This window comes from Centroberyx affinis, unplaced genomic scaffold (genome assembly GCF_046629955.1).
Source record: "Centroberyx affinis isolate AG114_WGS23_722 - 3 ecotype Tasmania unplaced genomic scaffold, CSIRO-AGI_Caff_v1 ptg000591l_1, whole genome shotgun sequence".
NCBI lineage: Eukaryota > Metazoa > Chordata > Actinopteri > Beryciformes > Berycidae > Centroberyx > Centroberyx affinis.
The window spans coordinates 9,084-35,208 of record NW_027279231.1 but is presented as its reverse complement, the minus strand read 5'-3'; the positions used below and the strand labels follow the sequence as shown (position 1 = coordinate 35,208).

General features: G+C 39.8%; 1 protein-coding gene across 4 annotated transcripts; it reads right to left on the bottom strand.

The window, feature by feature from the left end:
* On the bottom strand, nucleotides 1–26,125 carry rbbp5 (retinoblastoma binding protein 5). Of its 4 annotated transcripts, XM_071518526.1 has the most exons (15): nucleotides 25,913–26,125; nucleotides 24,925–24,950; nucleotides 23,426–23,598; nucleotides 21,528–21,668; nucleotides 16,557–16,719; nucleotides 15,172–15,281; nucleotides 11,987–12,106; nucleotides 11,493–11,646; nucleotides 7,738–7,809; nucleotides 6,671–6,788; nucleotides 6,035–6,104; nucleotides 4,824–5,059; nucleotides 2,534–2,611; nucleotides 1,669–1,725; nucleotides 1–657 (listed from the first exon to the last, which is right to left on the bottom strand). In XM_071518526.1, exons 1-15 carry the CDS (start codon nucleotides 25,929–25,931, stop codon nucleotides 605–607), a joined length of 1,590 nt encoding a protein of 529 aa, XP_071374627.1. In that variant the 5' UTR covers nucleotides 25,932–26,125; the 3' UTR covers nucleotides 1–604. The 4 variants fall into 4 exon arrangements, with proteins under 4 accessions (XP_071374627.1, XP_071374628.1, XP_071374625.1 ...); XM_071518527.1 differs by lacking the exon at nucleotides 1,669–1,725; XM_071518524.1 differs by lacking the exon at nucleotides 1,669–1,725 and having other exon boundaries at nucleotides 2,384–2,611; nucleotides 25,913–26,124.

Below are 26,125 nucleotides of genomic sequence, written 5' to 3'. Positions count from 1 at the left end.
ATCAATATATTGGTCTGACCATACACCACACTATGGCATTCCATTCTTTTTGACTGTACTGGAAAGAATTTAACACTGGTAGGATTTTAAATGATCAGAATGCAGAGTTTGTATCATCTTTCACAGGACAAATCACTTCAGGCTGGATAAACAAAATCACACAGTTGCATGTTGCTCAGAAAACAGAATGGTTTAATATGTATAAAAAGAAAACAAAAAATACTACACATAGCCATCAATTGTTCAAAAGCACACTGACAGCGGCCACATTTGTATTCTATATCTCACAAATCCTACAGAGAACGAGACAGAGAAGCCAGAGAGGACAGAGGGAATGTAATCTATATTGTAATGCCATGGCTGCTTCACTCCCCCTGTTTTCCGCCTCTGTCAGTCACTGTGTACATGAAAAACAAGATAAAACATGTCGCCCATGTCGTCGTCATCAGTTGGCATGTAGCAGGTTCTGTTGGTAACTGGTCGATGGTGTTTTGGTTGGAAGAGGAATCCCAGGGTGGTCAGTAATAGTCTTTACATGATGACGGGCTTAATGACTTTTTTGCACCTGTTGGTTCTCCTCCAGAACAGTAGGTGGTGGTAATGATCAGTCCATCCCTCCAATATCGTGCTGTTTGTATGACTGTGAAACCAGGCTGCCTGGAGAGTTAAAGCATAACGCTGGTGTTTTTTAATGCATTTCTTACAGTCAACAAATCCTATGAAAATAACAAAATCAACAATGCGTTTGCTCTCCTCCCATTACTTTCCGACTTCCCACGTACCCTTTTTAGCCTTCAAACCGGAAGACATTGGCTCCAATTTTAAGCTAAAAACCTTTAAATACAGCTCACAAAGATATAGTTTCAATTTTAAAAATCGCTAACTGTTACCATGAAAAGATGATATCATTAAAAATAGGTTTCTCTGTCAACTGTCAAAATCCTGATGGATAACAATGCATTATAGGCTGATATGAAATTACATCTACACACTCCCTGACCATAAGCCAATCGAATCAAAGCAAACCAATGGCTCTGAATCAAACAGGCTGCTGATTGGCAGCTGAAAAATGTATATTCATAATTTTGATCAGTAAAAATTATTCTTGGCAGGTGAGCCAAACAGTATATTTCAGACACTGTCAGCAGGATGACTTGGTACAATGGGAATGTCAAAAGCACAGTGAATCACAGACATTGACTACATAAACATACACTGTCACCCCGAATCTCTCTCTGACACACACGCAAACACACACACACACACACACACACACACACACACACACACACACACACACACACACACACACACACACACACACACACACACACACAAACAAAAAAACATTAAACAGAGAACATAACAGAAGAGCATACCTGCAGATAGCTAAACACACACCCAGGTAACATAACAAGCCCAGGGAGCGAGGCGGGAGTGGGAGCAGGAGGGTCAAAGGCCAAGCAGGAAGTAGATGGAAACTAGCCAGCTAGCCCGCAGGGAAACAAGCTGCACCATCCCAACATTAGCCACTTTTTCAACATTTATCCACCAACCACAGCCAAAATATGTCCCAAACTACAAATCATAGCAATTTAGGTAGAGTGAGGCTGAGCTTAGCACAAGTCATAAAGCCACAGTCTGGAATGAATGAAATCATGTACTCACTGGGCTGAGCATTAAGAGAAGTTGATTTAAACACAGCAACTCCCACATTACTGCTGGCTGCAAGAGGAGGAAAACCAGCTATGTTGTCATTTGTTCCACCCATATGTTTTTTGAAAGTCTATACCCATATTTTTTGGATTTATGATGCTGCAGATAGCCGATATTTCATTCTGGTATGCAATAACCATTTTCATGCCAAGAATTTTCAAAAAAGTCCAAGTGTTCAATGTTTCCCCCAGTATTTTATTCTTGTCAGGGTGAAAATATAACGATACTACTAATAATAATAACATAACATTAATGCTTGTGAAAATGTGAAATCTGATCAAAATGTCTCATTAGAATCAGTTCTGGTTAAGGGCTTCCCATAGACAACCAGTGTAATATTGATCAAATGTACTGTATGATGCAGTGTGACTGTAATCAGTCACACTGCATTCATATTCATCATCAGCAGACTGGACTAGATCCAGTTTAATAAAAAGGCCAATATCTGCCTATATGAGTTTAGCCAGACTCCTGGACTGAGTCTGTTCCCTGATATCCAGACTGTAGCTCTGAGGCTTGGTGGATCTCTGTCAGTGTGCTTGGGGTGGGGGTGTCAGGGGAGGGGTGGTTTGGACATAGGTGGGTGGCGAAGTGTCAGTCAGAGCTAGCAGGGCAGCAGGCCTAGTGTGGCTCCCAGATTTAGCAGCATGGGCGGTGGCATGCTTACCTGTGGCCAGGCCCCCCTCCGCCCTGCCCTTCATCCCTCCTCCTCCTCCTCCTCCTCCTCCTGGCCCACTGCTGCCCAGGGCTTCCAGGGGGTAGGAGGGCCGCTCGCCCCGGTAGGGCTTGGGCTTGAAGGGGAAGTCTTTGTCTTTACCTTTGGAGCCTTTGGGCCGGCCTGCCGTCTTCTTCTTGGACTTGCCATCGCCCTTCACGCCCAGCAGGGGGTGCACCTCTGAGAAGAGAGGAACGAATGGGCCGAGGGTCAATGGTCAGGGAGCAGAGGGGGAACATGTGTAGCTCAATATTAGGTCACACTAGATGATTTTAACACCTGACAACAGCCAATGGGAGTTTAGGCCAAGAGGGAAGAAAAAGAGAATGAACTAGAACAGTGATTCTCAACCTTTTTCATATCAAGGACCCTAATTTAGTCCACATTACAGCCACGGACCCCCATTTGATGAGATTTTGTCTCTTGGACCCAAATCTGAGAATATTTGTATTGTCAGATATGATTTTGTCCAGAATCCCATGACTATCTGTATTGTAGATAGAGAGATAACAGAGAAACTATGATCGAAACATCATTCTTCTACATTCTCTAATTGTGTTAACTTCTTGTAAATGGAATAATAGTGAATAATAGTCGATTTGCTGGGGACCCCCTGGAACCCCCTCAAGGACCCCTGGTGGTCCCCGGACCCCATGTGGAGAACCACTGAACTAGAACACCCACTCATGTAGATAGTTTGTCATTAAGATTCCCAACTCCCCACTCTTGATACGTTTTATTTGTAGGAATAAATCTCATGTAAAATGTAAAACTCATGTAAAAAACACAATTAAAGGATAATTCTGGTTACTTTCAACCTGGGCCTTATTTTCCTAGTTTTTGCCATCATGATTGATTGTGTTGAAAATTTCGTCACTGTAGAGCTTTACATGCCTCCGGGTCGCCGGAAGCACTGCGTGTTGTGTTGAAAGAACGTATTTTAATTGCTTTTTTGATTCAACTGTTGAAGGTTACCGCCTTGCCCTGTGTTTGTGTATTGGACAACAGCACTCCCGGCGACCTGGAGGTATGTAAAGCTCTACAGTGAAGTAAGTGATGACATTTTCAACACAATCAACCGCCATGATGGCAACAATTAGGACATTAAGGCCCAGGTTGAAAATAACAGGAATTATCCTTAAAGCGAAAGACGCCTCATACAAAATTCTTCATCAATGTTATCCTAGTGATCATGTCACTTCAATATACATTTGTAATGTAAATGTAAAATGTAGTTTCTGTACTATTAAGCAAGAAACGATACAACACAAACTTTGTAATTGTATACAGTGAACTGTTCTGGATGAATGGGAAAATGTCTTTGAATGACAAAATCAGGTAGTGTGTGATCCCTCATCACCTGGTGGGAACAGTTTCCCGATGGGGCAGCAAGCATTTACTCGAGACTGGTTGATCAGTCTGAACTGGCCTCATTGGGCAACACTTGAATAGTCTGGCAGTCTGACCTAGGTTTTAGCTGATGACTGTTGTGAATGTATGCAATGGGTTCCTCTGATATGGGTTTTGAAGGCCACTACTGGAATGAAGCTGTCTATAAGTGATATTTTGTGCCAAAATTCAATGTCTTTAAATTTGACAATTTGCAACAAATTCCAAGTACTCTTGTATTGTGTTATTGTAAGGGTGAAAGAGCCTCTGAAACATTTAGACCATTTAGGCGAAATAAGGGCTGATTGCTCAGACATGGATTAAGCCTAGTACTAGAATAAGATTTCATTTTCACTGGAGATCTCCATTGGTGTAAAGTTTTTGTCTGTGTCTGAGCAACCAGCCCTAAAACTCTCCACTGAACGCCGTACTAATTAAATGATTTTAAGGGTATTAGCAGCTCCTTAAAGGGTCTATGTGTCATTTCTGGTCCAATGCTATCATTCAGCGGTCATTGCAACAACACTCATCATCAGCGTGGTGGGCAGGTTGGACTGTTTCAGAATCAACAACAATGAACGTTCCTTCACGTTTAACCGAGTTAGCGCATTTTTGTATTCGCTGGACGCTTGCCGTGATTAGGATACTGGCACTACCACGATTCCTGTTGTCTGTGGATTTTTAGAACATATAGAAGGTAAGCAGTCGCTATTTTGTTAACAGCACTTCCCCGGCGCATAAATGGGCCGGTCCGTTAAAATTCAAGCTGTTTGGAGAATTATATACATGACGAATTTGCCAGAATGTTCTTTCATTTTACGTAATTACTCTTCTTTAAACCAATTTTCTCTTGATTGTGTTTCCTATTTTATCTCCACATTATACATTTTACTTTTCTTGTTTTTAATGTCTTCCTGTAATGCACTTTGTAAAGTCTGATTTCAGGTAAATGCTACATAAACAAAGTTTATTGTTTCATTATTATTGTGTTATCTTATCCCACCGTCACTGGGCACCCCCTGCAGTTCGATAGTGGTAGTGCGGGCCTTCTTCTTGGCCGGGCCTCCATCGGTGGAGGGCTGCCTCTGCTTCTTGTCTCCGCTGGCCGAGCCATCATCTGGGGGAGCAGCCTGGGTGGAGGCATCCGGCGGGGGACCAAAGGGGTTTTCCTCTGGGTCCTCAACCTCTGGGGCGATGGGCAGGTACAGCAGGGCCTTATAGTCCTCCAGCTCCTCATCACTATAGGAGATACACACAGCTAGACTTCTCAATTGTTCAACTTTTCTATCTTATGGACACTTACTTAAACCGTATTTTGGCCACTTTCTCCCTCTCCAAAGCTCATAGACATGAATTTGTTTTGTTAAAAAGAAGGGGACTGATTGTTCTCCATTAGGGCCCCTATACTGTTGAACAACCTGCCCAAGGAGCGTAGACTAAATAGATCAGTTTCGTCTTTCAAATCACTTTTTAAAAGCCATTTTTATAAACTTGCTTCTGAGGCAATTCTTAGCCCTTGTTTTCGATTCATTATTATCGATTCATTTTATGAAATATTTTCATTTTATGCAATGTCTTTTGGATCCTTTCACTTCGCTTGTTCTTATGCTCTGTAAGAATGTTAAAGCTAGTAGTATTTTCATGAGGTCCTTGTTGAACTGCCATGTCTGAAATGCCTGTGGTAGTAACCTTTATAGACCACCTAATGATCCTTAAACCGTATTTTGGCCACTTTCTCCCTCTCCAAAGCTCATATTAACATTAATTTGTTTTGTTAAAAAGACTGAAAGGGGACTCCATTAGGGCCCCTATACTGTGGAACAACCTGCCCAAGGATTTTACTGCAGTTGCGTTGAAAGATAGATTTTTCCTTTTCACATTTCTCTATAACTCAAACTGCTTGTGAAGTGTTTAGCTAGTTTGATAGTTCATGCCAATCGGACTTGCAGTGTAGGAGTTATGGCCTTTCCAAATTTGTATTTTTGTCTGGTAATTATAGTGCCACCACAAGCACTAGGCAAGCATGGGACTAACACTAAGCTAGTTTTCACTTATTACTGTTATGAAATAACTGTCTTGATATGATACAGGGATGATCAGGACAACATGGAATAGGTCTGGAAAAATCCATAATTACATAAATCCATAATTACATAGAAATAGGAGAGGGAAATTGTGTTCATTAATGTGATCAGCTGTACTGTGATCTCTCACCTGCTGCAAAAAGCAACTATGGGGTCAACAGTGGTGACGTCCACCTCTTCATCCTCTGCAGCATCCGCACCTGCAACACATACACAACTCCCTTAGAAAAACAGAGTAATACATCCAATCTAGACAGCAGTACAGGTGATGGTCCACTAAAACCAAATGTCAATCACCAGCCGGCTTCAGACATTTGCCTCATGTTTACATGAGATGCATTAGTGGAAGCTCAAATGTATATGACACTGTGTTTGTGTGTCTGTGTCCTAGGGTTAGACTGATATACAGAGCCAATATTATCCTTTTATTACAATGTGATCTGGTCGAATCTGATTTGATGAACAGAAACAACAACAACAACAACAATAATAATAATAATAATAATAACAATAACAATAATAATAATAATAATGATAATTCTGCTTTTAGTTTTAGTGTTCCGTGGTTCAAATGCTGTTTCAGAGGCTTTTCCACGCTGACAAGATAATGAAGATATTGAATATCATCACATATCACATCATATATCAGCTATCGGCAGCTACAATCCAAAACAAATATCAGCTTTGGCCTTTAAAACCCCCTATCAGTCAAATGTGTGTGTATGTGTATACATATATTATATAGATGTGTGCGTGTGTTGCCTACCTGTCTGCTCGGGTTCACTCTTGTCCTCATCTTCAATGTCGAACTCGGACTCTCGCTCCTCGTACTCCACATTCTCATCCAGCTCTTTGAAGTCTGGAGCAAAGGCACTCCAGTTTTCCTACAGACAACCCCACATTCACACCACAGCAGTAACAGTTATATTAGCTCAACTGTTAGGGGTGTTAGGGACTCACTGTGTGTGGGTACTAGAAAACACTTTTGTGAAGGTGCAATAATCCCTGTGTGCAATAAATATGCTTAATTTGCAGGGGTGCAACGGTGCATGTATTTGTTTTGAACCGTTCAGTACAGGACCAATTACTTTGTATTTAATCATCAAATTATTATTATTATTATTATTATTATTAGTAGTAGTAGTAGTAGTAGTAGTAGTAGTAGTAGTAGTAGTAGTAGTAGTAGTAGTAGTAGTAGTAGTAGTAGTAGTAGTAGTAGTAGTAGCAGTAGTAGTAGTAGTAGTAGTAATAGTAGTAGTAGTAGTAGTAGTATTTTTATTCTGATATGTTTATTCATGTGCAAATACCAAACACACTTCCAGTTTTGTATTTAATCATCAAATTCAATAAGTGAGCAGCCACATTAATGTTTGATGTCATAATAATAATCAAAAATGCCATAATATGTGCCATATGTTTAACTATAAATGCTGCATGTATTACACTGTGCAGAATACATACAGAACAGAGACTAAAGTGGACATCAATTACATTTTCTTTCTGCTGTACCGAAAAACATACCGAACTGTGACCCCAGAACCGAGGTGCACACCGAACCGCGAGTTTATGTACCGTTACACCCCTATCAATTTGCACACTATGTAAAAATTGAGTTCAGTGAACTGAACTTAAATGTCCATAATGTATTTGGTTGGATTTCTGGCTTTCAAAACTCACTTTCTGGCCAGTACATCTGTTTTGGATATACATTACTTTATTATTTATGGAAATTACAGGCAACTGTAATGTACACTGAAAAAACATTTTAATAATCCATCTCTGTGAAACTGCTCGTAAGTGTACATCCACCCTTTACTACAGCTAACCACTTACCACTTGGTTCTGGGCCCAGATGGACACCACTCCACTGGATATGGATGCGATGATCGGACGGACAGGATGCCACTGTAGAGAGGTCAAAGGTCAGATAAGTAAAGGAATTAAGGAACAAAGGGGCTCATTCATAAAGCTAAACCAGCAGGTTTAGCACCTGCATTCATATGATGTGGGAGTGCTACCAAAGTTTCTGGAAGGAAGTGTCTAACAATCTGTCTTATATACTTTCTAAACATATACCACACACACCCAAATCCTATTACTCTGCAAACTGCAGAGAGAAAACACAGAAGAGACTATGTGAAACAGCCATAATCCAAACTGAATACTGGGACTGGAATAAACTTGTGTAAGGAAGCCAGTTATTTTCCCCAATGCACAAGACTGTTCTTCTGGAAGGCAACTGGTATTAGGTAGCTATGGCTTTGCAACTACAGTAGCTAATCTGTGTGATATTTTTTTTGCCAGTGAATATTTCAGTGACAACTAGACTGACCAATGTGTGTTTGCAACGGCAATGACAAAATATGCTGACAAAAAATATATTTTTTGAGGAAGCAGAGCTGTTTTTGCATGAAAGATTTGGAATCTATTAAGTTTTCCCCTCTCAATTGACTAGCATGCACATGCGTCTGAGCCTTGTTTAACACAGTGCAATTACTACACACACACACAACACACTGTTTTTCCACATAAACCATAACATATACAGTATACTGACTATATTATATTACATACATAATATTATTCTACACAATGAATGTATGTTGTTATTATTAATACTATTATTATTATAAAATATTAGTTTTTTATTATTTATTTTTTGCCTTTATTAGATTATAAGTGTAATTTAAGTAGTTTACATGGTACGTGCCTTAGACCACTGAGCCACCAGGACGCCCTAAATATATGATGTATTTTTTATTAACATGTATTGCTATTATTATATTGGTATGTAATGCAATATGACTTGTGTATTTTGATGACTTTTGTTTTAATACATTTGTAAATGATAACGACCAAAAGTTTTACAAATTAATTAATGAATTAACTATTCTACTGAGAAAACTGAAGCTGCTAAGTCAGGTGGTTAACATGGGGAAAATCACTTAATGAACCATGGCCCCGTCATGAATATTTGCTTGTGAAGCAATTTCACTCATAGAAGCATTATATTACTATATTTTATTGTATTTATAAGAAACACATGCAAATTTGAATGACTGGCCAATTTCACATCATTTAGCTTCCACATTACCAAACCTGGCGAGGCCACCGTGGCCGCGCAAGATTTGTATGTGCAACAGTGCGCGAAAGCTAAATACTAAATAAATGTGAAAGCTGAATACAATGGAGGAAGACTCAATTTGCATTAAAAAATGGATACAATTTCATTTCGGTCAGTCCTCAAAGACTTCAGTTGTTTTGGAGAAGGCTGCTACGGAGTTGTATTGGGAATCTCCAGGAGTGTTATATGGACTAAGAAACTTCACCCGTGTTTCAACTGGCATGGGGGTGAGTAGATAACAGAGCTGTTTTTAAGTCTTTTGGTGCAAGTCCAAGTCAAGTCTCAAGTAATTTGAAGCAAGTCCAAGTCAAGTCACAAGTCTTTCAGGGCAAGTCGCAAGTCAAGTCTTACTTAAGTCTTCATAATTGCAAGTCAAGATGCAAGTCTTTCAGGTCTGTGAATGCTGACCATGCCCATTACAATGACATGGGACTAGTTCTTGTGTTTTTAAAGTTTCCCTTTCAAAGCATTTTTTATTCTATTCTTGAATATGAAATTAGTGGATAACATCATGATAGCAATGATCCCATGTACAGAGATGGAGTGAGCAGATTATTTTTCCAGCTGGGTTCTAATGCTACCATCCCTTGCAGTTTGAGGGATTTTATTTTACAACTTTAATTTTGCTGGTTAATTTGATGCCCACTCACTTCAGTTCAGAACACATCAAACACAAGGCCAGCTTGGGATATGATTGGCATGCTTGGTGATTGATGGCATATGTGGTTTTGATAGTGAATGTCCCATATGATAAACAAACTGAATGAATGATGACGTGGCGTATGAATTTGGCCGAGCGCCAGGATACTATGCAGCATAGTATCCTGAGCATAGTCTGTGCGTCGGCTGTATAGGATTTAGCAGACATTGATCTGACAGTATTTCCTATTGCAAATGAATGTATGACTCAATTTACACTGGAAAGAACGCAAAAAGACAATCAATAATTGTTAAACCGAAGATCCAGATTCAATCGAGGCTGTCAAGACGCGACAACCTCTTCATTCACAGCGATCTCCTGGGTGTGTGCGCGTGCCCGCGTATCCAAGCTGCAATAAGGATTGCGCAATTGGGAAGGACAAGGGAGGAGAGTGTGACGACCGTGGAAAAATGAGACTTACAGGGAATTCTTCACACAAATATTGCAATTATTTCCTATCTGACATTGTCGGACAAAATGGACTACTTGGCCTACTACTGGAGTGGATCTGGAGTGGAAGAGGTTTCAAAAGTGGGTTTTCTTTGTTAAGAGAAAAGTAAGTAAAACACAATTAGGCCTACTACTGCACTCAGATTGTTTAACCTGACTTAACGGAACGTGTTGAGTAAGTTGACTTTCTTTCTAGACTGACCATTGTAGTGTAACTGGGTGGAGGCCATGTATACAAGTTTTCTTATAATTGCAGGTGCAATATAAAGATGAAAAGACATCAGTAATAATCTTTAATATTTATAAAAACGAAAAACATCTCTATAACGAAAACCAGGAATTGGCATATAAAAAATGAATTTGTATGCTGGCGGCTGCTGTGCATTCTTAACATAAAGAAGACATCAAAGCCATAGAAATAAATGTAAGCTACTGGTTTTATTTAACTCTATTCATATACATTTATTTATTTTTTTTTATTTTATGAACTCAGCCACACAATCTCTCTAATTTCTCTGAGTTGTTCACCCCTTACATCCCGCTGCCAGCTGGAGAGCGGCTGTAGCCTTGATGGCGTGTTTATGCTTTAAGGCTGTTAGACAACCTTTAGGCCGATATGGAAACATTTACACCGAAGTGATTTATTGTTTTTTTCATTCCTTAACCGTCACCAGCGTTGGGTTGGTTCAGCATTAGGCAGCCTATAGGCTATCAGCTATCCGCATCCACCAGTTTGGGCAGCCCAGCCAGTTTTCAAGGTTACTCCAAAACAAAAGGTAGAACTGCGTGTAAAGCAATAAAGAGAAGCATTTATAAGCCTGTTTTTGAATAAGCAATTGCTCCGGGGTTTTACCAGTTTAAATCTGATCAAGTCCTTGCTTTCAAGTCTCGAGTCTTGAAGCAGTCAAGTCGCAAGTAAGTCGAGTCCAAGTCTCAACTCTCAAGTCTCCAGCTCTGGTAGATAATGATAGAATTTTAATTTTTGGGTGATGTATTCCTGAAGGCAAAGGGGCGACCCTACTCGTTATTAGATACTTGACATTCATATACTGTTAGATGTTTCAATTATTTTGTCCACCCTGTATCTTGAAATTTTTTGCATTTTTTACTCATTTCATACTGAATATATGGGGTTTTTTTTAAGTATATTTTCATATTGGGCATAATTTCATTCATGTTTCCTTGTCATGTTTCCCCATGGGGATCAATAAAGTTTCAACTGATCTTAAATAGTTATAATAAAGGGTAAGGAATAAAAAGGAGTAAGAGGAAGGAGAGTAAAAGAAGAGGAGGTTGAAGATGTAGTGTCCTTACAGCGACGTCCAGCAGCAGCTCTCCTCTGGTTCCATGCAGGATCTTCACAAGGTTGCCAATGCTCTTCTCCCAAATGTAGAGGGCATGCTGCCTGGCTGAACCGGCCACAATGTACTCCCCATCCCCAGAGAAACAGCAGCGCTTCCACGGCGTCCTGGACAGGAGAAGTGGTTGGAGGAAATTATCAGAAAGAGATTAGAATGAGGAAGCCATGCTTGATGTATTTTGCACAGAGTGTGAGTGTTAGGATTCTTCCGCACAATCGTGTGGAATCTGATAAAAATGTCTCATTAGAATCAGTTTGGGTTATGGGCTTCCCATAGACAACCTGTATAGTATTGATCAATTCTACAATAAATATGTAATCAAACTGCATCATATCCATCATACCAGAATTGACACTGACTGGATTCAGGGTTAGACCTTTTTAGATTTTTAATAAAAGGCCAAAGTCATATATGGGTGTAACCGTAGTGTGTAATGCGTTGGTCTACCTGTTGACCAGGTCCTGGAGTTTCTGCATTGGTTCAGGCTCACCGTCTCGGCCACAGGTCAGGATCTCCCTGCCATCATACACTCTGATGATCCGGTCTGCTGTGTTTATGAGGAAACAACTACATAGATGACAGGAGAGGTGGACAGAGAAGATGGAAAATTAGAGAGGGGGAAAAAGCAAGGGAAGAGTGCTGCTTACAAAATAAAAAGTCACTGAAATTTTGTTTAATTGCACTCCCCAAAATAGTTTGCCAAAGATCTTTGGGGGTTATTCATAAAACTCACTGGCAGGGTTAAAGGACCGTACATTTTTGACTGATGATTTTCTATAGCATACCATACTAGGTTTAGGTGTTTAAATGCATTTTTCCTACATTCCAGGGAGCCATTTGTTTCTTTTCATTTCAGTAAGGTACAAAATCAACTTGCAGAGACATGAAACTTACTTGAGATAAGTAATCCATCACAATAAACATCCCGCCAAACAGCATTGCATTCATTTGCCATTTGGTCGGAAAATCAAACCCAGAAGGCAAACGATAAGCAAACGTAGGCATCGTGAAAAGGATGATGTCGATTTGGCTTCTTCTTGCTTTAAAAAAGTTCTGATAGTTAGTCTGGCTAACAGCGTAGCCGCATTCGCAGCAGTAGCCACCGCCGTGGTAACTTTATGAATCACCTCAAAGTATTACGCTGCAGATTTTGCCATTTTTTCACTTTTTAGTAAAAAGTTAAAAGTTTTTCACTTTTTATGTCTATATTTTTCTTTCATTTATGTACAGCACTTTGAATTGCCAATGTGTATGAAATGTGCTATATAAATAAACTTGCCTTGCCTTTTATGAACACGGGACTATGTATTGTATCTGAGCTAATATAATCACACAAATCGTGTTTTGAAATATTATAAAACCATTTCAGTTATCTTCCTGTATAATCACAGGAAGATATTTATATTATTTATACTTGTTATTTGGCACCAAAGAGCCAACTGAACTGTCCACAATAAGTCCAAAATAATATAAATGATATGATCTTTGAAGGCTGATACTGATATCTTTGGACTGACGCTATGTAATAATATAGCTATGTAATAATATAGCTATGTAATATAATAACATGTGCAATATGGCTATGTAATAATATAATACAGTGCCAATATTCAACATCTATAAATTTGACTACATCCAATAAATAACAAGTACTCGTATTCTTGTGAGTGTGAAAAAGCCTCTGAAACAGAAGTCAGACCATGGACATTTAAACGTTCCATTAATACTTAGGATTATCATCATTCATGCATACTTTTGTGTTAATCGTGTACATATTGATCAGTCCTACAATAAATATGCAATCATTCAAACTGCATCATACCCATCATTATCAGATGTACAGTACTGTGCAAAAGTCAGAGACCACCCTTTCGTTTATTTAATTTCCAGTCAAAACGGCCATTAAGTGCAAGTTTTTTATTTTTCAGTGTCAGAAAAAAATGCAGGAAACATATATTTAACACATAATTACATAAAAGGCTCCACAACTAAATATAAAAATCAATTTTTTCAGCATTTAGTGTGTCCACCCTTTGCCTTTATTACAGTTTCCATTCTTTTCGGGAGACTTTTTCAGATCTGAAGCAAGATCTGAAAAACTCTCAAAGACTCTCAAAGATGAGCTGTAGCTTATATTTAGCTTAAGATTTTAGTACTGTCTATCTGATGGTGAGCGTTTCGCTGCTCTACCAGGTCTTGCATGGTTGTTCGGAGTTCCATTTTCTCTATATCTTGCAATATATTTTTGAACTCCAGTTTTGGAAACTGCTGTTTTTCACTTATTTTCCTTTGACTTGCACCTTCCTTATGCAAGTGAATTATGCTATATCTAGAAATATTGCCTTTAGCCATTTTAGATGCACATGAGAAAGAAATGTGCAAGGCAGCTAAGATGTGTTTGGGTAGTTTGTCTGAATGTTAGTGCTGCTTCTGAAGGGAAAGTGTGCTAACAATGTCAGTGATGCTTTTGGGATTTGAAGGATGCAAGGTGGTGCACAAAAATAAAGAGCGGACAAATTAAATACTGATAGATTTGATATAGTTAGTGTTGGAGGCTTTTGTGTAATTTTCTGTTAAATATGTTTCCTGCATTATTGTTTGGCACCAAAAAAATAATCTGTACTGAATGATCGATTAACTGGAGATGAAATAAACGAAAGGGTGGTCTCCGACTTTTGCACAGTACTGTAGACAACAGTGACTGGACCAGATCCCACTTTTAATAAAAAGACAATATGCGCCTTATGTATGGTACAAGTGCAGTCCAGAGAGTACTGGTTTGACCTGCCCTGCGTTCAGCCCTGACAAAACATAGCAAAACGTTTATTTAAACTGAAACGGTGGTGCGTTGAGCACCCTGTTGTGTTACGCAAGCGTTGCAACTATGGCAGCTGAGAAGGCCATTCTTTGCGTTCTTTTTTCGAAGAATTTTCGGAGCCTGATGAAATCGGTTTAAATACGTGTTTAATACTACAAAATACACTCGATGTTACAGTCACTGCCCTTGCCGTCCAGAATAGCAGAGAACATCCCAATGGAGTGAAGGGGTTTGTGGAAACTGTGGTTCCTAATTATAGTGATCCAACATTTGCCTCATTTGCATTTCAGGATGACAAGGCAAACATTTCAGGTGAAGGATAATCCACTTCTTACCTTCGAGACTGTGTTACGATCTATATGAGCTAATTATTTTATTATGAGTATTAGGCCTATCATTATTGCTGATTACTGTTGTTGTGATATGATATTGTAATATTTACCATTATATATTTAGAGGAGTAGAGTGGAGTAGAAAAGTTTATGAAAGTGTCACTCCACAATGGTACATACAATAGCAAAAGATACAAATATATCTCATATGTCAAATATGTCTGTGCGCACTGCCTTTTTAATACGGCGGGGTTTATATACACGTCGCTGCTGATTGGGTAACACCTCTGACACACCCACCAAACGAGAGACAACGTACCTCCAAGCCCGTTGCACACCGTTTCACACCGTTTCACACCGTTTCACACCGTTTCGAGGAAACATGACGTTCAACCCGGAAACCGTAGCAAAATGGTGCACACCGTTTTCAGATTGAACGTGCCCCAGGTGTGCAGACAGAAAGTGCCTCCTGTTCCTCTCACCTGCCCTTGCGCGCAAATTCGATGGACTTGATGGCAGTGGTGTTGCTGGTGCCAGTGGTCACTCTGAAAGATGCCACCAGCTCCTGGCTGTTGGTGCTCAACACCAGGATCTACAACAACAGAGAGAGACATGACCAACAGAGCTGTGGATTTCAATGAAACAATTGAGAGTTACCTTGCATTTCAATCATCATTTTGTATTCAATTACAATTCTAAGGAACAAAGAAGAAAAACAGAGAGTGCTTCAAAAATGCTGCACAGTGTCAAAAAAACTTCCAAAAAAGGTGCTCTTTGGTTTGGAGTATGCAACTGAATGGAACAAAAGTCCAAGGCACTCTTCATTGAAAAATGTGGGGGAAAAAAATTATTTCATGGGCTCATCTAAGGACATTTAAAAACACTTAACACACTCCAATGAGTTTCGGCGTTGGCCTTTATCAGGGAGCTTCAAACAATTCATGTTCAAAAGAAACAGAAAACGTGAACTGAACGTGAACAATTCTAAGGACTTGGAATTATGAGCACAAAGAAAGCATGGTGGACGCGCGTGTAACCAGGCCAACTTGGATCCTGATGCATCGGCCCTCTCTCATAGTGAGCCTAACCACCCCATTGCCCACAGCTATGGGAGGTACCACTTCTGACACTGTTCATGGTCCTGAAATGTTGGTTTGACTTGTGGCACACACTCAAAAGCCATTAATCACAACAACCTCTGGCCTGATGAAACTGGATTGCCAAAGTTCATCAGACCTGTTCAAGATTATACAGCAATGGTATTGGTCTTCTCACCAGTTTGTCAGGTGGTAATTTGACAGAACACGTAGGTAGAAAAGAAACCCTCTTTTTTATAAGACAGTTTCCAACTTGACAGAACCGAAATGGACATTTCCATTACATCCAATGAATATTTGTTCAGAATGGCCCATTTTCAATGATGTCTTGGCAGCGTGTCCCTAACAAATCCACAAAAGAGTGATAAATCTTAGTAGTATGAAAATTTTTGTTAGCTAGGTACCAGTAGTACTGTTTCATAGTTTTTATTTGGTTGGGTTTAGTTTACCATTACCTTTTGGGTTCTTAAGTGGGAAGCTCTAGCTCTGATGCCCCATTGCACAGTTGGCCCAGGCATTTCCCGTTCCTTTTGTTCCATTTGGCCTGACCCTTGACCCGTTAGGTGTTGATTTACAATTTGGAATCTCATGTTTTCCCTTCTTTTTGTAAAATAAATAGTTAAACTAAATTGCTAAACTCACTGGTAAACAACTAGTGCCTTTGAGAGGTTGGTGACCTTGTGTTTGAACCATAGTTTATTGGGGTCTAGCTACAACAACGATAGGGACAACACTGACACAAAACAGACACCAGCACAGACTAGCCTGACCTTTCCCTTGGCGTTGCCGGTGTAGATGTACTCGCCCCGCCTGTCAAAGGCCGCCACCACATTCAGGTCTGAATCGTCATCCACGGGCAGGACAACATGCTTGGAGTCTGATAGCGTCAACAGGACCGGAGCCGACTTCATGGGACATACCAGAACCTTATCCCTAAAACACAACACAATGTCAATGGAAAGGGCTTCAAATTCTCCAAATACAGAAATGGAAAAAAACATTTATTAGAGGTGCATTGGTACAGTTTTCAGTCCTGTTAAGTTTATCAGCCGATTCAAGTATTGATCCAAGTACTACTCAATTTACAGTCAGTCATGCTGCCCAGTATTGGTCTATTATTGATAATATTATGCATTGACCATTGTGTAACAATCCTCAATCATCATGATAAAGGCTTCTCATTTTTACACTGGTTAAACAGCTTATTGACACTCTCAAAAACAGCTTATTAGATAGGTTAGGCCTTGCAAACCACATGTGCATTTAGCTCCACTTTTTAGCAATAGCTGCTCTACCTATGAACTTCACTAACTAGCATTTTAGCAGGAAAATTTTTTTCTTCTGCTGCAAATGTTTCTACCAAAGTCATGTCATTAAGGTTGCAGTAGGCAAGATCTTTATGCATAAATCCACCTGCCTTATCAGCCTAAATCAGTATTAAGGAAGCAACAGAGAACAGCGATAGGCATCATATACCTCATCTACTGTGTCCTCCCATGGCACTGTAAGGTCAAGAAAATACACCAATCACTGTGTCTCTGACCACAACACCTAGTCTGGCCATAAATTAGTGCTCACTATTTGCTGTGGGATTATCACCTTTTTCCACAAATCTATTGCCATTTGCCAATCTCTGCCCAACCTTAGCTGGCCAACACCATGCCTGAATGAATGTTGATATGCTGGCTTGTATTTAGAATTTGGTTTCTGATCTGGTGAGCAGGCTGTCTCAAGCCAACAGATTCAGCCGTCCTTGTAGCCTATAACTGTTGATACTGTTCGGTTTCTGAACTGCTGAGCAGGCTGTTCCAAGCCAGTAGTATCAGCCATCCCATTAGCCTGTTATTAGGGGTCCAAGCATGAAGTGCTGGAACCCTATTGTTTTCAGTCGGATTATTATTCTTCTGCCCTAAAGGTATCTGGAGCTCAGAAACCACAAGATCTACAGCAACCAAACTTGGCAGATAGGTCCAAAGTCTCAGCCACTACTCAGGCAATAAAAACCAAGTCAATTGGCCTCATGGTGGCGTTATAAAAAGCAACTTTACATTTTAGCCTATAACTTCTGAACCATACATCGTACAAACAAAATTCCATTTCCATCTGACTAGATTTTCTGCCATTTTTGCTTTTTATGTGAAGCAACGGATTGTAGCACTGTGCCCAAGACAAATTTCCCCTCGGGGACAATAAAGTTTACTCTACATTTTGAATTTTGTCCAAAACTGTTTTTTCGCTTGTTCTCCTACAAATTTTGTCCAATCTTCACCAAATTTGGCACACAGCTGGACTGTCCTGCATAAAAGTTGTCAAAAGATTTTTGATATTCCATAGAGTTCTGCTAGAATTGGCTTTCAAAATTTGTAGGCGAGGCCTAATATACCAATATTGCCATAAGTCAGGAAGTTGTTGGCCTACCTTAAACAAATTTGGTACATATGTGCACGGGTCAACTCTGGGGTAGCATGCAACATTTGGTGGTATTGTACCTATAGTTGACGCTATAGCAATATTCTAACTTTAAATGGCCACAACACACTGGCTTAGTCCCATTCAGTTGACTTTCAACACTGGTCTTTGTCTTGTGTCCCCACTGCACAACACTAACACCAGTGGCCTAGCGGTTAAGACACAGGTCTGCAGTACACAAGATTGTGGGTTCAAATCATGTTATCAGCACTTTCCTGTGTTTGCAAATGCAAATGAGTTAGTAGTTAATTAATAATTATATTGCAGGCTACCATTTTGACAAAATTAGTTCAATTTAATTGTAAAGTTTTTCCACTGCCTCCTTTGTTAAAGCAGATTCCATGATAACAGTGGCAAAAGATAATCTTGGACATTAAGACCATCAAAGTTCTCTAAAATGCATCAGCTTTAAAGGCTGTTGTTTTCAATTAATGTAGTGTTTTCAATTAATTTGCTGATTAGACATTTTCTCAGGACTGTCTGGGCGTGTACAGATGTCCTTGACTGACATCTCTGCGACCCTCCTGTTGGTTTTGTTGCACCTGTTAGGGTGGGACAACTTATGTCTTTATGATTCTTATTAGTAGAGGGAGTTTGCTGACCTCAGCAAATTCCCAGTATAGCTCCACCTAACTTCAACCTGAGAGAGGTCTAATCAGCCAAAAGAATTGAAAACATCTGTGTGGGTTTCCAGAGCCTTTAAAGCCAAGCACTCGTACAGTCATACTGTGAGAAACACAAGACTGGTTTAACTGCCTCAGTGGCTCAGTGTGTATGTGAACTACCTTTGGTAAAGGGCAGTTTATAGTACAGCGATTGATGATCATCCGATAACAATCGCTACAAAGTCACCAACATTCCATCATCGCTCAACTTTGATTTTGGACGCTGTCGCTCATAAAAACACTAAAACACTAGAGCGCTTATAGAACGCATCGGAGGTTCAGTCCTTTGCTTTCATCATCTAGTTACTTTACATTGTTACTATAGTTCTAAATAGCAACTGAGTTACTGAGTTAGTCTTTAAATTAAAAATAACTCAGTCGAGTGCTTTCAAGTTACTCACTTAAAAACTTCACAGCCTTTATGACTTCTGCCAATGTTATCACTAATAGAAATCATCACCGAGTACTTGATTGATCATGTCTGGTCTAAAAAATAAACAGCGGATAGCGCTCACAACACATTGGCAGGTGCTTTCGGTAAACGATGCACAGCTAACATGTTCTTACCCTTTTCTTCCATCAGTTCAAAGTAATGCAAATATTCCCCGGTTGTGAAGTTTATTGTTGTGTCCGATCTGAAAGCGAGTCGGAGCCTATACGCCTCCAACCAGCTACTGCAGTCTGCTTTTAATAACGCCATGTAATGTGATTTTCTTTTTTTAATTGCACTAATTGATAATTTAACCATTTGAAAGGAAAATAGTAATACAGTTTGTAAATATGACTGGGACTATCACCAGTCTGCAGAATAGCCTACTACAATAACATGTTATTATGTAACAGCTTTTCCAATGTTCTTTTCCCCTCTTTCTTTTTAAATAATTAGTTTCATTCAAGTTTCATTTTTTTATTCTGGTCTAGAGAAATAGTATGGTATAGATTGTCTACTCGGTATGTTTTAGTCTACAGTCTACTCTGTGTTGTTGAATGGGCTTTTGGCTTTTACTAGACAGGAACGGGAGTAGCTGTGTGCACATACTCCCATCTATTGGCGTTTTTTGCACTCAGGTTTACATGATTTGGGGAGCTGATATTTTCGCATGGGTTGGACAGAGAAGCTTATCTTTTATTATGTTCATGCTTGATTCAAACATTTCAAATTAAATTGTTTCAATCTGTCTGCAAACTAACATTAGCTAGCGATGATTATCCAGGCTAAACAGCTATGATATACCATCGTTGGCGGTCCTGCTGCCCAGGAATTTGCAGTTTTAATTCCATCCTTGTACTCTGCCCGTTTATTAGGCTACTTATTTATTGTGTTTATTACTTTTTCTACAAATGTAAGGTCTTCCAGTACTGTTGATTACTTGTTTAGTTTGAGCTCAGAGAATTAACTGACATTAGGATAAAAACATTCCATAATGTTGTCATGACAACTGAGCCAGCGATGGGGTCAAAGTTCAATCCAATTTAAGTCTCAGCGATGGGCGCAACAACCATCGCAATGATGACAGATCGCCCGTCTCTAGAAGTAAACAACATGGCGTTGCAACTGACCATAAAATATGATCATTGCCGGTGGCGACGATCTTAAATCGCTCTACTATAAACTGCCCTTAAGGGTCATTAGTTCAAACCCCAGTTGGTGCAGCACAACCTGATGTTATTCACTTCCATAATAACTGAGGTGCTCAAATAGTCGAAGTGTCACTTTGTGAACTTCCAATGTTTGTGATTTTACATCCACATGAGTTCTATGTCATTGTAATGCTAATGATCATGAAAAGGTGCCTATATTCCCATAAAATGAACGGCACTGCGTCCAAGTTAGCCTTACTGCCAAGTCTCGAGACACTTAGTCACATGATGCCACTATTCTCTGCAAGCTTGCAATAATACCATTAATAGTATGGTCAACTAATCATAATATCTTAAGTTCAACTCGTAAAGTGATAATGTGAGAAACACAGCATGGTGTTGTGGGTCGTGAGTCCAAATCCCACGGTCCAACAAAAATCACTTCTATTCTACCTTAGGTTCTTCAATGACATGGACATAGGCTTTGTGAACTGTGACTGTGTTAGTGCTAATGAGTGTGAAAAGGTGCTTATATTCCCATAAAATGAATGTCACTGTGTCCAAGGATAGGAGACTTGCCAAGTCTTGAGACACTTGGTCACATTAGGGCAGTATTCTCTGCAAGCTCACATGAATAGTAAGGTTTCTCATCTTTGGACAATTTAGCACATTATGCTTGGACCTCGTTCATTGCCACATGAGGCTATATTTCTTGTTGAAATCAATAGCCAGTTTAGACATTACTGAGTAATGTTGGGAATTAGGGATAAACCCAAGTGTAGGTAAAGTGTAGTGGAAGCAATTTTAGCTGTATTCATTGTCATTAATGTAAAATTTAGATTAGATAACTAGTGAATGATGCTGCTGTCTGATGGTCCTGTAGACTTATGACGGCATAGCCTGATGTCCTCTATACTCACCATTTGTGGGTTAGTACATCATTCTTTTGACACCTGATTGGGCTTCTGTATGAATGCTCACACATCAGATATAACATGCATAGAGAGAGCGTATCAGGTCACTCACAGGTCTCTAGGGTGGTACTGCAGCTTTAAGATGGGCGAGGGGAAGCGGAACCTCTGGTCACAGTCTCCAGTCAGGACATCCCACTGGGAAACTATGTTGTCTGTTGATGCACTCACCAGCTTGTGGCCGTCTCGACTCCAGCTGTACAAAAACACAAACCTTATAAGCAACATCCCATGACCAACTGTATGTGTGTGTTAGCGTTGGGTTAAGTAAACTTTATATAGTGATTTCAACACAAAAGACTTTACAAGGAACAACAAATTATAGCTAACCTGCAGTTCAAAACCTAGGTCACAGAAAACACCCAGGTGTCTGGCATGGGGCCTGAAATTTGTCGACCGATTGTCAAGACTACTGCAAATTGAGTCAAGATATGTTGATTTACCAAATATGAATACCTGTGATTTACTGTCTTTAAAGGATAAGGCTGGTGTTTTTTAATGCATTTCTTACCGTCAACAAATCCTATGAAAATAACTAAAATCAGCAATGAATTTGTTTTGCTAATCAGTCTCGTCCATGTAGCCGATGCCCAATAAAGCCATGTCTCAGTAGCCATAGATGTCCATCGTATTAAAAAACTATTAAAAACACATCAAAGAGCCATGCCGTTGCTCTGGGCAGCATATTTCATCATTGCGATGCACTGGGCCATCCTACTTTTTCCTGAAACAACTTAATAAGCCGACTGTAAACACGTTTTCGATCTCAGGAATGTAGTTCCGTAGCACTGAAAATAGTCCCCGTCATAATGAAGAATTTGTTCCCATTTGAATTTGAATTGGTAATAACTAAAATAGCCTGACTTTTCATAGTAACAGTTTTTTAAATTGAAACTATGTTTTTGTGAGCTGTATTTAAAGGTGTTTAGCTTACAATTGGAGCCAATGACTTCCGGTTTGAAGCCTAAAAACGGTATGTGGAAGTCAGAAAGTAATGAGAGTAGAGCAAACGCATTGTTGATTTTGTTATTTTTATAGGATTTGTTGACAATAAGAAAAGTATTTAATAAGACCAGCCGTATCCTTTAAGTTGCAGCATGTTATGAGCCATCCAACACTTGATGTCTGCAAGGCAATCATGTAACATGATAAGGCTACCTGGGTCATTTGGTTTCAGTGGATAGCACGACTGTCAACTGTCATCGTTAAAAACGGTGGACAAAAGAATGTTTTTTCCTTATAGAATTCACGATAACTACCATTTGAAATAGAAATAATACTCCAGTAACTGCTTTCTGAAAACCAGAAAATACTGGATTGGACTTAGTGTAATAGGTTAGTCTTAAACACCTTACCTATACCTGGAAACCATCTCACAGTCTCACAATGACTCGAAGACACCTTGATAAGAAGAAACACTTGGATGTGGACTAAATTACAGCTGTTTTGGTGAGCTTTTTAAAATGCAAAGTAATTGATGGACGCTGTAATACTCCGTCCCGATCCTGCGTTGTTGATGTTATCTCTTTAGTCACCGCTACTTTGTTGATTGTCAGTGACAACTCTGTATTTAATCCCCTCTCAGTTTCACATTTCATTAAGCAACTTGCCACCAAGCTAAACCAGTACATTCTTTTATTACCTTGACTTGATCATGCAAGGATGGATGGCAGACCCATTGGCAGACTTTTCGTCGTCATATTTTGCAAATTGGATATCAGTCTTCTTCAACAACCCCCTGGTTATTTTTGAGAAATCCAAAATGCTCTCATACTGCTGATTTAAGGCACTTCTTGGTGGAAAAAAAGCTGGAATATTAGCTAATGTACCCCTACACAAACACACAGAAAACATGACCCACTGATCCAGAGGGTCTGACAGGTGTAAACTTGTGCAACCATAAGGCTGCATTCAAAAGCATAGAACCCTGGACAGAGATACCGTATATCTCACCATAAAGAGCAAACAGGGTGGATGTGTGCACTGATGATTTTAGCGATGCCCCGTGTGAGGAAGTCCCAGATGACAATGCGCCCGTCATTGCAGCCCACAGCCAGCAGGGTACCCCAGCGGTTGAAGGTGCAGGTGAGGGCCATGCTGATACAGTCCAGAGTGCCATCCGCCTCCTACCAAATCACACACATAAAGTTTAAATCACAGCTAGAGACTTTTCATCATGAATAAAGAACATCACTTTATGCTGACATATAGCAGAGATGCATTGCAGACAAAGGTGTGAAAGCCAGGGTCAGACAAAGATCCCTGCGTTTCATTAGTTATTTAACGTGCCCTCCTTCACTTCCCCTCGGCACTTGGTAATATGTAGCACCGTACATAGTCACGCAAGTGGCCAGGGCAGGGTCTGAGGGGGAATAGAATATTTGAAACAGAACGCACTTGCCCTTAAAGCCCCTATGTGTAGAACTGGAAAATTGTTGATTTTGGCGACTCCTAGTGGTAGTGCCAAAAAAAGACACCGTCACAAACGTCTTTGTGACGCCTTAGCGACGTTTGCGATATTTCCCTCCATACAGCTGGAATATGTAAAGAAAGTTCTGCTATAGATAACTGTAGATCAACCACTAGTTTCTATATTATTCCTCATGACAGCATTGTACTATGAAGTAGTTTGTTATTGTGAGAATTCGGGTTAACAGATGCATGGGGGATCGCTGTTGTTATGAATATAGCCTATCCAACATTTTACTATTCTGAGGCTACGAGCTGTAGCTAATGGAAAATGCTAACGGACTAGACTAAACACAAATCAAGTAACATAATCGTAGTATGGAGTTGTACTGTGTATAGTTGTAATGTAGCGATTGCGGTCGATCAAGGTAGCAGAAGGCAGGATACATGAACCCGACACAACCAAGGCAACCAGATGGCAAATGAAACTAACGTGTGCTACGTGGAGATTTCCATGAGACGTAATGATATAAACAAATAGCCACACAAGCGGGCCAGCTGTGTTGTTGTTTTCACCATTTTCCTAAAGCTTGTTGTCAAATTCGGCCCAAGTAATGGCGAATCAATGAAGCGAGCGAGTAAACGTTGTTTTGCGGTTTCTGTCACCCTCTAGTGGTCAGAAGAAATCACTTAATGTAGCTTTAAATCCGTGAGGGCTCAGTGCTTAGTCCATAGGGTGGAAATTGGGATTGGGCCTACATCATTGATGACTCGCTCCCTCGGCCCTCAAAGTGTCAATCTCAGAAAGTTCACTTGAGTTACCAGAGTAATGCAATGGCACTTAAGATGGCAGTGGGGATTCCCCCTTTAATACATCCAAGGATTCCCCCGAGGGGAAGTCAACAGCAGCAGGTTGAAACGACTAATGAAACGTATCATATGTCCCACCCAGAACGAAGAGAAGGTTGAGGATGATTTGTATTAAGCAATATTAACCAGTAATACTACCAAGTTCAGGTGCACAATACAAGTTGGTGGCTTACCTCTGGATAGTTCTGCCCGAACGATTCTGGGGGGGGAAACAATTGAGCAAATGTGATCAGAAAATCTCTAGATCATATGCTAAGATACTTACTGTTGTCTAATTTACTATCTCTCAGAGCTGGCTTAAAATCAGTGTTTACTCAAAGACTATTAAGAAACGATTCAATTACTGACAAAACTAACGCTAGGTTAGGCTACATAGTCCCAATACATACAATTTTTTGTATGGAAAGAACGGTAGGCCAAACTGCATTTAAAAATCTGGACATTTAATGTTGCCTTGCTCGTCATCAAAAAAATACATACCCGGGAGAACATGAGAGAAAATCTTTTGCTACTCGTTAGTATCATCTGATAAACACAACACAAATAATACAACAAGCAGCTTGGATTGAGTAGTTTAGCAGTTGATTTCAGTAAGATTTCAACTTTTAGAATTGGTCCACACTACTCGTTACCGGCCACCTCGGTGTATTTTGGTGGAGGAAGATTATGGGGATAACAGCCGAATCCGTACTTAAAGCTAGTATTTTACTGAAATAAGAGCTGCTTGGTGGGTTGTTCGCATGCCGATATTACCAGTGAAACCAAAGAACTCCAAAATGCTGTTAAAGTCATGCTCTACCAGGTATGTACTTTTGCCAGTAAAGAAGGGAACATTAAACTGCGAGTTTTTTTTTTTAAATAAGCTTGGCGTGACGGTCTCTCCGTATGGGAGAAAGGGGCTACGAATTCGTGTGTTGCCATTTCAAAACTTCAAATAATAGCAAATATCCAGAGTTTAGGTGATAAATTATGGGGGATTTTAAGGTGAAACTTTAAAAAGGACACAGCTAACAGTGTAATGATCACAAGTTAGTTAGTTTGATTTTAGCTCATGTCAGTTTCCATTTCCATGCTAGGCTAACTTATATTCATATCAAGCAAATGCGGATGTATGAAGAGTCCTACGTATAGATAGCATAATGAAAATGAATTATTGATTACCGAGCAATTCCAGATTCATTGCTGGACGACTGTGGATCCAACGTTTCTGAATAACTTGATTTCACTTAAATATTACTACACTACTAGTTTAGCTCTGCTGCTAACAACGGGGCGACTGGCGCCGAGCTGCCAGGAAGGACCCCAAACAAAGCGACGTTGAATATGCCTAAACAAAATACAAACGATTACACTTAATTTGTTGGCTGACTTGTC

Bases quoted from the DNA above. Each gene is read 5' to 3' on its own strand.
- rbbp5 (XM_071518524.1), bottom strand. The intron at 16,720-21,527 runs GTGAGTGACCTG...GTTGTGTTTTAG, and splicing joins CAGTACCACCCTAGAGACCT to GGATAAGGTTCTGGTATGTC. The intron at 12,107-15,171 runs GTGAGAGGAACA...TCATCTATGTAG, and splicing joins GAATTTGCGCGCAAGGGCAG to TTGTTTCCTCATAAACACAG.